Source organism: Anomaloglossus baeobatrachus, chromosome 6 (genome assembly GCF_048569485.1).
Source record: "Anomaloglossus baeobatrachus isolate aAnoBae1 chromosome 6, aAnoBae1.hap1, whole genome shotgun sequence".
Classification (NCBI taxonomy): domain Eukaryota; kingdom Metazoa; phylum Chordata; class Amphibia; order Anura; family Aromobatidae; genus Anomaloglossus; species Anomaloglossus baeobatrachus.
Window position 1 is genome coordinate 508086021 of NC_134358.1, and position 12791 is coordinate 508098811.

General features: G+C 42.4%; 1 protein-coding gene across 1 annotated transcript in view; it reads right to left on the minus strand.

Annotated features, from left to right (window-relative positions):
- Window positions 1-12791, minus strand: part of VIPR2 (vasoactive intestinal peptide receptor 2) — a 196223-nt gene that overhangs the window by 59927 nt on the left and 123505 nt on the right. Inside the window, exon 5 of the mRNA XM_075315457.1 lies at window positions 9459-9556. Within this exon, the coding sequence (XP_075171572.1) occupies window positions 9459-9556 (98 nt within the window). The remainder of the gene's footprint in view (window positions 1-9458; window positions 9557-12791) is intronic.

A 12791-nucleotide genomic window follows, 5' to 3' on the forward strand; every position in this document is an offset into this window, starting at 1 on the left:
CCAGTACAAAGTCCAAATTTTACAGGAGGGGCTCGCTCATCCTTAGGCCCGTTTCACACGTCAGTGAAAAACAGTGACGTTTTTCACTGGCGTGTAAAACACGCACATGTCCCTGCGTGTGCCGTGAATCACGGCACACGTGGGTTGTCTAAGTGCAATCCGGGCTCCGTTCTCCGTGGCCCGTGATTGCACTTAGAAATCAACTCACCTGTGCCCGCTCCCGCTATCCGTGGTGCTGAATCCTCCCGCGATGCAGCATCCGGCCGGCGGTGACCCCTGCAGCAGCTGCTTCCGGGTCGGCTGTGTCGTGCATCATTAAGATGCGCGACAGTAATCAGCCGGCTTAGAAGCAGCAGGGAGGACGGGCTGCAGAGAGCGCGGCTGAAGCCGGGTGAGTTAAAATGTTTATTATTTTAAATGCACGTTTTTTTCTGGCACGTGTTTCACGGACCACACCACTGCGTGGTCCGTGGAACATCAGTGATGCCAGAAAAAAATGGACATGTCTCCGTGCAGCAATCACGCACACGCGGGTACGCTGCACGGAGACACGTGCAGTGAAAAATCACTGACGTGTGAGCAGACCCATTCATTATAATGGGTCTGCGTATGTCAGTGATTCTGGTACGTTTAAAAAAAAGCACAAACGTACCAGAATCACTGACGTGTGAAAGGGGCCTTAGACAGGATTCATTGCAATAAATTAAACGGCCTTCTACATCTTATGGACATTAATTAATCATTTGGAAAACACAGTGAAAAGCTCATCTGAGCTCAGCTGCTCCCAATGCTGTTGTACAGATGGTGTAAAATATTTAATTGTTAACTTGCCTCTCAGCATGTCTGTCTCTTTTCAACCTTGAAGGACATAAAAGATAATTCAAAACACACTAACATTTTCCACACAACAATAGTTATTGCATAACAGCTACCAGCATGTCCATAATAGCACATACAAGAAAGTAGCCTGATGCAGGGTTTCTGCTTTTCTACAAAATTTATCAAAATTATAGTTTTGGTTAAAATATAATTTATGATGATTTATTAAGATAAATTCTCGGGCAGCAGAAACAACTACATTTGTAATAGAAGCAACCACACTGAGATGTATACAATAGAGTTTTCATTCACAATGTTTCTATGATTGTGAATACATTAATATATTATCCTGAAGCCACACATGCAGTTTTTGTGTAAGTTTTTTTGAGGACTTAATTCATTATTGCATTTGAGCCTATTTTTTGGTTTTCTTTTAACATGGGCCTATTATGAAATCTATTTACTACTTGTTGTCTTTTGTATTCCAGGTGTTATTTGATTTAGAAAATCCATTTTTGCATTTCAGATGTTAGCGACCAATTTATTGTTTGCCTCTTTTTAAAAAAAATTCCAAGAATTTTGCACAAACATACTCTATTTCCCCGGTGTGATTTTTTGTGTGCAAATGTTAGAGTTGTGAATGACATGAAGGCCGGAGTTACACTTGTGAGTGACTCTTGTAAGTCTCGCATCACATCACCCAGCATCGCCGCATACTGTCCTGACAAGAGCGGGTTAGCTCCATGTATTTCTATGCAGCTGACCCGCTCCTATAAAGAGAGTGCGCAATCGTATCGGGTGATGCGATGCGAGACTTGCGAGAGTCACTCGCAAGTGTAACTCCGGCCTTAACAGAACACGTGACTTTTGCTCTAAGGCTGAGGCCACCCGGGGATTTGTGCGAGTCCTTGCATGACACTCAGTTCACACTCGCAGCACAGCGGGAGCCGAGTGTCATGTGAGTGTCATACGACTGTGGTCTGATCGTGCGATCAGACCACAGTTGCCGAGGGGAGGGCTGGTGCTGTGAAGGAGAGGGAGGGATTTATCTCCCTATCTCCTCCGTTGCCGGCTGATACAAGAATCGCACTGCTCTCGCGTTACACTGGTGTAATGCGAGAGCAATGCAAAGTTTCTCTCGCCCCATAGACTTGAATGGGTGCGAGTGAAACAAGCGCACATTGCAGTCACAGCATGCTGCGACTGTTTTCTTGGTCCGATTAGGGCTGAGAAAATAATCGCTCATGGGTGCTGTCCCATACAGTTGGTCCAAGTGGAATGCGATTTTTTTATCGCATTCCACTCGCTCCATATTACTCGCCATGTGTCCTAGGCCTAAGGTTGCACATGCTTTATTTTAAACTCAGGTGAACTTGCTGATTTTTTCTGGCAGAAGTCACTTCAAGAAACGCTTCTTTTGTGTTCTTTTTACTGTTGTTTCCTGAGCTTTTTTCTGAGGTTTTTTTTTTGGGATGGCTTTCCCGTGGTTTTTGTGACATTTGTTATTCTCTTGTTTTGTGGTCATTCTTTCACTCCATTGAATAATGAAGAGATTGCTATAGTCTTCTTTAGAGGTTTTTCGTTTTAGGCAAAACGCACTAGAAGACGTCCGAGTGTCTTCTAGACATTTTTTAAGCTTTCCCATTGACTTGCAATGTAAATTACAGAGCGTCTTCTGAGTGGAAAACACCAGAAGAATGCATATGTCACTTCTTTTAACCCCTTGACGTTTCTAGAAACCAGAATCAGCTAAAAGACATTTAAACACATGAACTGCAATTTGTTTTTACATAAAAAGCTTCATTCTTTTGAGCATTTTTTGTGCACATTCCGAAAAAAATAAAATAAAAAAGGTAAAATATAAAAATAAAAAGCATTTTTTGATTTTGCAGCATTGAACCTATATGTACCATTTTGAAGAATTATGGTGTAAAAATTGAAAATGAAACAAGATAAAAGAAAAAGTGACTTAATAAACACAATTGATGAATTAAGCCTTTAGCCTTCATCATATTTCTGTCTTATTGTTTTCATGGATACTCTTCCAGCTTTTGGTTCAGAAATTATCATGAAAACTGTATATGTAATGCACACTTTCCTGTGTATTCATAGCCAATAGAGTTAATATATGTATTATTGATGTTAGTTGCTTCAATTTTACCTTAAAGTGGTTGTCAAGGTTTGGGATGAAAGTCAGCAGTTACCCTATGTGACTGCTGACTTTGAAATCCTCATAGCGAGCACACCACACACTGTCAGGATTCTCTGGTGCTGGTGACAAGAGATATTTTAATATTTCTGGTCACATTCATGTGAGCGAATTGAATCACAGTATATTGACACTCAGCTCACACTCACAGCAGAGTTAGCGCCGGGTGTAATTAGCTTAATTATCATAGATGACTTATAATAAATTTGAAGCAAATAACATCAATGTTACCCCTATAAAAACTGACTTTTAGGGAACCTGTCATGTACAAAAATGCTTTAATGTTGCAGGGTGGTTGATAAATTTGTTGCCTTCTTCCATATGTCTAAAGGCGTTTCTGCAATGGACCCAGGATGAAGACCATATATACCGTACTAGGACAGGGCCCATGTATACCAGTATGGGCCCAGAATGGGGCCATATATACCAGGATGAGGACATATATACCAGGATGGGGAACATATATACCAGGATGGGAAACATATATACCTGGATGGGGATATATATACAAGAATAGGCCCAGGATGAGGACATATATACCAGGCTGGGGAGATATATACCAGGATGGGAGAAATACATACCAGGATAAGGACATATATACAAGCACGGGGGACATATTTATCAGGATGTGGGACATATATACCAGGATGGAGGACATATATACCAGGATGGGAGACATATTCACTAAAAAGTGGCCCATGATGTGGACATTAGTACAGGATGGGGGACAGTAGTACATAATGGATGGGGGACAGTAGTATAATGAATGGAGAGGGGGCGGGCGGGGAGGGGGCAACTGATGCTGCATTCTTGCGTCTTTTCATCTGATCCGTACTTTTTCCTAACATCAATTATATGTTAGTAAAACGAATGGCTCAGTTCATAGTTTGAGAGATCTTTAGGAAGGAAGAGTAGCTGTAAACAAAAACTGGTAGATTGTTTTATAATTACGACCATTTGTGTGCATTTCATTTCCAATGTGTAAATAGAACATTTTTTGGCTGGACATAACCTTTAATTTATGCAATGATTGCCCATAGCCTTCGAATACATTAATAAAATAGTGAAATTTTAATTAAATATTGCAGGTCATGTCATAGCTGTTTATCCAAATCTGGATTTTATTGTCTTATTGAAATGTAGACTAAAGAGGAATTGGCATTGTAGCTCAAGTGTGTGAGTGGTCACAAGGACGGTCCGGAGACTTTCCAGCATGGAGTGAAGGAGGGGGAAAATAGAGCTCAATCTCAATGTATTTTTTGTTTGTGTACATTATGTACATTGTTTGCGTGTGGACGACCATAACCATCGACAATTCTTTCAGTCACTGCTAGCGATTGAAACTTTCTGTTGCCAGAAAAAAAAACAGCTTTAGGGCACAAACTGCTGAAATAATTCCAGCTCTGGATTTACTACACATGCAAAAAGTCTTAACCCCTTCCCACTGAGGCCAATTTTTTTTTCTCTTTCATTTTTTTCCACCTTCTTACAAGAGCCAGAACTTCATTTTTCTTTCAACATATTGTTAACATGGGGACTTATTTTTTTCACGATGAGTTATTGTAGTTTTGCATGAGTTGTAGTAATATTCGCAGTACGCTTGCACAGATTAATATACCACTTAACAATTATCCCAGTAGGGCTATCTCAGCCTCCACTCACACCCCGGTCAGTATGCACATCTCTATGGGGAGATAAGGTATGCACACCAGTGACTATGGAAGGGGAATACATGGAATAGCAGAAACTGCTGTGTGAATACTGACATGAAAAATTCAATAGCTATTTGTAAGAATGAAATGTGAAAAATGGAACCTGCATTACTGCCATGAATATATGAATAAAGAGAAATTTAGCTACTGAATTGATCAATGCAGAAGAGCCCCAACACTATGCCAAAGTATTTCTCTACGTTGGGGTCCCTAGCTTGTGTGTGTCCTCTCATGCAGTTAAAAAACTTACCGTGTATGGGACGCTGAGACCCAGGCTATATATGCGTATAATGTGGATTGGCAATAGGTGTGTATGGGGAGGGTTCACAAACGAAAAACTACTAACATTAAGGAATAACGTTTGGAACTCCATTCTATGTCTGAACTGGGTGCAAAAAACCTAAAAAACAGTTCAGACATAGAATGGAGTTCCAAACGTTATTCCTTAATGTTAGTAGTTTTTCGTTTGTGAACCCTCCCCATACACACCTATTGCCAATCCACATTATACGCATATATAGCCTGGGTCTCAGCGTCCCATACACGGTAAGTTTTTTAACTGCATGAGAGGACACACACAAGCTAGGGACCCCAACGTAGAGAAATACTTTGGCGTAGTGTTGGGGCTCTTCTGCATTGATCAATTCAGTAGCTAAATTTCTCTTTATTCATATATTCATGGCAGTAATGCAGGTTCCATTTTTCACATTTCATTCTTACAAATAGCTATTGAATTTTTCATGTCAGTATTCACACAGCAGTTTCTGCTATTCCATGTATTCCCCTTCCATAGTCACTGGTGTGCATACCTTATCTCCCCATAGTGATGTTTTTTAGGTTTTTTGCACCCAGTTCAGACATAGAATGGAGTTCCAAACGTTATTCCTTAATGTTAGTAGTTTTTCGTTTGTGAACCCTCCCCATACACACCTATTGCCAATCCACATTATACGCATATATAGCCTGGGTCTCAGCGTCCCATACACGGTAAGTTTTTTAACTGCATGAGAGGACACACACAAGCTAGGGGGACCCCAACGTAGAGAAATACTTTGGCGTAGTGTTGGGGCTCTTCTGCATTGATCAATTCAGTAGCTAAATTTCTCTTTATTCATATATTCATGGCAGTAATGCAGGTTCCATTTTTCACATTTCATTCTTACAAATAGCTATTGAATTTTTCATGTCAGTATTCACACAGCAGTTTCTGCTATTCCATGTATTCCCCTTCCATAGTCACTGGTGTGCATACCTTATCTCCCCATAGTGATGTTTTTTAGGTTTTTTGCACCCAGTTCAGACATAGAATGGAGTTCCAAACGTTATTCCTTAATGTTAGTAGTTTTTCGTTTGTGAACCCTCCCCATACACACCTATTGCCAATCCACATTATACGCATATATAGCCTGGGTCTCAGCGTCCCATACACGGTAAGTTTTTTAACTGCATGAGAGGACACACACAAGCTAGGGACCCCAACGTAGAGAAATACTTTGGCGTAGTGTTGGGGCTCTTCTGCATTGATCAATTCAGTAGCTAAATTTCTCTTTATTCATATATTCATGGCAGTAATGCAGGTTCCATTTTTCACATTTCATTCTTACAAATAGCTATTGAATTTTTCATGTCAGTATTCACACAGCAGTTTCTGCTATTCCATGTATTCCCCTTCCATAGTCACTGGTGTGCATACCTTATCTCCCCATAGTGATGTTTTTTAGGTTTTTTGCACCCAGTTCAGACATAGAATGGAGTTCCAAACGTTATTCCTTAATGTTAGTAGTTTTTCGTTTGTGAACCCTCCCCATACACACCTATTGCCAATCCACATTATACGCATATATAGCCTGGGTCTCAGCGTCCCATACACGGTAAGTTTTTTAACTGCATGAGAGGACACACACAAGCTAGGGACCCCAACGTAGAGAAATACTTTGGCGTAGTGTTGGGGCTCTTCTGCATTGATCAATTCAGTAGCTAAATTTCTCTTTATTCATATATTCATGGCAGTAATGCAGGTTCCATTTTTCACATTTCATTCTTACAAATAGCTATTGAATTTTTCATGTCAGTATTCACACAGCAGTTTCTGCTATTCCATGTATTCCCCTTCCATAGTCACTGGTGTGCATACCTTATCTCCCCATAGTGATGTTTTTTAGGTTTTTTGCACCCAGTTCAGACATAGAATGGAGTTCCAAACGTTATTCCTTAATGTTAGTAGTTTTTCGTTTGTGAACCCTCCCCATACACACCTATTGCCAATCCACATTATACGCATATATAGCCTGAGTCTCAGCGTCCCATACACAGTAAGTTTTTTAACTGCATGAGAGGACACACACAAGCTAGGGACCCCAACGTAGAGAAATACTTTGGCGTAGTGTTGGGGCTCTTCTGCATTGATCAATTCAGTAGCTAAATTTCTCTTTATTCATATATTCATGGCAGTAATGCAGGTTCCATTTTTCACATTTCATTCTTACAAATAGCTATTGAATTTTTCATGTCAGTATTCACACAGCAGTTTCTGCTATTCCATGTATTCCCCTTCCATAGTCACTGGTGTGCATACCTTATCTCCCCATAGTGATGTTTTTTAGGTTTTTTGCACCCAGTTCAGACATAGAATGGAGTTCCAAACGTTATTCCTTAATGTTAGTAGTTTTTCGTTTGTGAACCCTCCCCATACACACCTATTGCCAATCCACATTATACGCATATATAGCCTGGGTCTCAGCGTCCCATACACGGTAAGTTTTTTAACTGCATGAGAGGACACACACAAGCTAGGGACCCCAACGTAGAGAAATACTTTGGCGTAGTGTTGGGGCTCTTCTGCATTGATCAATTCAGTAGCTAAATTTCTCTTTATTCATATATTCATGGCAGTAATGCAGGTTCCATTTTTCACATTTCATTCTTACAAATAGCTATTGAATTTTTCATGTCAGTATTCACACAGCAGTTTCTGCTATTCCATGTATTCCCCTTCCATAGTCACTGGTGTGCATACCTTATCTCCCCATAGTGATGTTTTTTAGGTTTTTTGCACCCAGTTCAGACATAGAATGGAGTTCCAAAGTATGCACATCTCAACCTCCACTCACTGACCCCGGTCAGTATACACACCCCTCTCCAGAGGTACCTTCCGGAGGTTTCACAAACCTCCATACACTGACCTCGGTCACACAAAGCAAACCCTCTCTTCCTTTAGCGGATGCCTTCGAGAGGTTTCACAACCTCTCTACACAGTCCCAGTCAGAACAAGCGAATCTTCCCTTCTCTCAGAAGATTCCTTACTGAAGACATCAGTCTCCTCAGACCTACCATGTGGCAAACAAACAGTCTCCACCTTAACTGATGAGACACACCCATGGGGGGAGGTTTATGGATAGCCAGACCTGCCTATCTCTCAAGATGTTTGTAAAACCTGGTCCTGGTATGCCCTAACAAGACTCATGGCACTACAAGTACCAGAAGGGACATCCAGGTTTACATCACTTCTGTGATTGTGATACATACTGGCCACCATGTTACACCATGTTTACATGTTTACAGGGTACACCTGCCCTTTATTCAGCCCTGCATTTGAGGAGTGTTGACCCAATGGATGTATGCCCACTTTGACTATAGACCTCTGGGTGATGCACTGCTACCAAAATAGCCAGTCTACCCCTGACTGCAATAAACATGGACTCTCTGATAGCTGCAGGTTATAGCAGACAGTGGATTCTTGCATTAAGTGGATTGATTTTATATAGACTCATTGGTTTGGATCTAGTCCTTAGGCTTTTGCCACTTGGATAATACACCAGTAAGTTCTGTTTCTTTTTGATGTCAATGGTCAGTGACCGACAGCAACATTTAAATGGTTAAATGATAATGATCAGAATGTGTTCCATACATGGGGATCTTACAGAAGTAGTATTACGTCCAGTGATATAAGAGGATTAATGGCATTTTTCTGGGAAACTATATTAGGCCTGCGACACACATCCGTGCTGCCGGCACGTGTTTGTCATTTTTTACACGTACCGGCGGCACGGAGACACGTTAACCAATGCTACCCTATTGTAGCAGGCACACAAACGTAAAACCACACGGAACGTGTGTCCGTGTGCGTTTGTACGTGTGTGCGTTTTTCAAAGCGCTGACATGTCAGTGATTTCTCCCGCAGCATGGGTGTCACACGGCCCGCACCCGTACCACACGGGTGTAGTGTGGATGCGGTCCCGTGTGACACGCGCCGGAGAAAACACACATGTCAGTGAAAAAAAACAAAACATTAACTCACCTTCTCCAGCCCTCCTGTCTCTGCAGCGGGGAGACGGGAGGGCTGGAGACCGAGGATCAGCACCACGGACAGCAGCGCGGACATCAGGAAGGACCAGGTGAGTATGTTAATTACCGGTTCTACGTGTGCTATCGCAGATAGCACACGTAGAACACACGTGTCCCGCACGTACCAGAGACACGTACTTACCTGCACGCAACACGCAGGGAAAATACGTGTCTCTCGGCACGTGCGTGAATTTCACGTGAGTGTGGCAGAGGCCTTAAATAATAAAACCTTTAACGATCTCTTGTAGGTACCATTCTGTCGCTGCCGCCACCAATGGCTTTTGCTGCCTAGTTGTATCCATTTTAAACATTTGCTAAATAAGCCCAACATTTTCTCTACAATGTCACTTGAAATTACGTATTTGGGTACTTACCGAAATAAACAAAGAATTGCACTTCCAATGGTGAGAGCTATCAGAGAGGCACTGTGCCCAAGTGTGTAGATGGCCTTCACTATTACGTAGAACGAAAGCTGTAAATACAATAAAAAAGATTTAGTAGAGGCAATTTTGTTTTACAATTGTAAGACATGTTCAGATTATGCTAGAAATTTAGGTTATTGTCAGACCATGACCCACTGAGGTAAATGATGGAAAAGAAAGGGTAGAATGTTCAAGTGACCACGTGGTTTTTAGCCATCCAATATTTCAGCTTCCATGTAGAGCACAGACCCTGGAAACTACAGGGTGGGCCAGAAGTATGGATACACCCTGGGTGGGCCGTAAGTATGAATACACCCTGATAAAAAAGAGTAAAGTTGAATTCAAAATGGCGGATTTGCAGAGGGCAGCCATGGGCATCACCCGGCCTCAAATGTTTTGCCCCTCCCATATACTAATATGCCACAAACGGTAAGGTGATATCAGCAACCATCTTCCAAGTCCTCCTCCAGCTTTCTGGAGTCAGCGCGTGCGCGAACAGCGATCTCTGGTGCCATTTTATTTAAAGCACTGCGTTGAAGACTATGAGCAGCAGGGGCACGTACGCAGATATAAAAGAAATAAATTCTGCGCACATGCTGCCTCTCATAGTTTCACCACAGTGTCTTCAATAAAATGGCACCAGAGATTGCGATTCGCGCATACTTGGACTCCAGTGTCATTTTAATGAAGATATAATCACTGTGGCAATGCGCATGCGCGCCAACAACAGCAATGGTGGCACGGTGCAAGATTCAAATAAAGAAAAGGGGTCACGTCATAGAGGACACTGGAGGAGGACATTGCAGCGAGAACCCGACACACAAAGATCCGCCCCTTTGCAACCAATGAAAGTGCAGTAAATTTATGCAACTTTGATTCAAGATATTTTTATCAAGATATATTTCTGGAACCAAGCATCCCGTCTTTCTATAACAGGTATGCCTGGATTCAGCATCTTACTGCCTGTATGGCCCTGACTTTACCTCATATTGAAAAATTCTGATGGTTGGTTCTGTTTAAACTTTCAAACAGGCTTAAACAGCCAATCTAACATGGATTTTCAAAGTAAATTCTTATCAGGGCTAAAAGATTTATTTAGTGATGTACACAGTTTGTCTTCTGAAATCTGGTGACAGATCTGCTCTAAAGCTTCTTGCAAGCAGGGTCTTTTCGCTTAAGGTACCGTCACACTAAACAACTTACCAGCGATCCCAACAACGATACAACCTGATAGGGATCGCTATAAGTTGCTAGGAGGTTGCTGGTGAGAGGTCACACAGTCAGACGCTCCAGCGATCCCACCAGCAACCTGACCTGGCAGGGATCGCTGGAGCATCGCTACACGGGTTGCTGGTGAGCTGTCACCAGCAACCAGTGACCAGCCCCCAGCCAGCAGCGACGCGTGGAAGCATGCTGCACTTGGTAACTAAGGTAAATATCGGCTAACCAACCCGATATTTACCTTGGTTACCAGCGCACGCCGCTTAGCGCTGGCTCCCTGCTCTTAGCTACAGTACACATAGGGTTAATTACCCGATGTGTACTGCAGCTACACGTGCACAGAGCAGGGAGCAGCGCACACTGCTTAGCGCTGGCTCCCTGCTCTCCTAGCTACAGTACATATCGGGTTAATTACCCGATGTGTACTGCAGCTACACGTGCAAGGAGCAGGAGCCGGCACTGACAGCGTGAGAGCGGCGGAGGCTGATAACGAAGGTAAATAGCGGGTAACCAAGGACAGGGCTTCTTGGTTACCCGATGTTTACATTGGTTACCAGTGTCCGCAGAAGCCGGCTCCTGCTGCCTGCACATTTAGTTGTTGCTGTCTCGCTATCACACACAGCGATCTGTGCTTCACAGCGGAAGAGCAACAACTAAAAAATGGTCCAGGCGATTCAGCAACAACCAACGACCTCACAGCAGGGGCCAGGTTGTTGCTGGATGTCACACACAGCAACATCACTAGCAACATCGCTGCTATGTCACAAAAGTTGTCCATCAGCAGCAATGTTGCTAGCGATGTTGCTTAGTGTGACGTGGCCTTTAGGTTGAATACAGAAGTCCAGGTATCATGGTCTGAGTACAATTAATTTCCCAGACAGCGAGTGGGTATCTTGACCCAAACTTTACAGCTTCATAGGCGTACATAGTTTCATAGTTTCATAGTTTTTAAGGTTGAAGGGAGACTCTAAGTCTATCTAGTTCAACCTGTCGCCTAACATGTTGATCCAGAGGAAGGCAAAAAAACCCCAATGTGTCAAATAAGCTCCAATGGGGAAAAAAATTCCTTCCTGACTCCACATACGGCAATCAGACTAGTTCCCTGGATCAACACCCTGTCATAAAATCTAATATACATAACTGGTAATATTATATTTTTCAAGAAATGCGTTCAGGCTCTGCTTAAATTTTACTAGTGAATCCCTCATTACAACATCATGCGGCAGAGAGTTCCATAGTCTCACTGCTCGTACAGTAAAGAATCCTCATCTGTGATTATGATTAAACATTCTTTCCTCAAGACTTAGCGGATGCCCCCTGTTCCAGTCGCAGGCCTAGGTGTAAAGAGATCTTTGGAAAGGTCTCTGTACTGTCCCCTCATATATTTATACATTGTGATTAGATCCCCCTAAGCCTTTGTTTTTCCTAACTAACTAACCCCAAGTTTAATAACCTGTCTTGGTATTGCAGCCCCCCCCATTCCTCTAATAATCTAGGTCGCTCTTCTATCTACCTGTAAGATTATGCTATTTATAACCTTCTATACTTTTGCTAACAAGAAATGCATCCATTCCTCTCTTAAATTCATTCAGTGAGTTGGCCATCACCACTTCCTCAGGAAGAGAGTTCCAGAGCCTCACTGCTCTTACCGTGAAGAACCCTCTTCTATGCTGATGTAGGAATTTTCTTTCCTCCAATCGAAAAGAATGCCCCCTTGTTCTTGTCATAGTCCTTGGTACAAACAGATCATGGGAGAGATCTCTATATGGCCCTCTGATATATTTGTACATATTTATTAGGTCTCCCCTAAGTCTTCTCTTTTCTAGAGTAAAGAGACCTAATTTTGATAACCTTTCCGTGTATTGTAATGCACCCATTCCATTTATTATTTTAGTAGCCCGCCTCTGAACCCTTTCAAGTTCAGTAATGTCTTTCTTCAGCACCGGCGCCCAAAATTGCACACAATACTCCAAGTGTGGTCTGACTAGTGATTTGTACAGAGGGAGAATGATGTTTTCATCTCGTGCCCCCAGACCTCTTCTAATGCATCCCATCACCCTATTT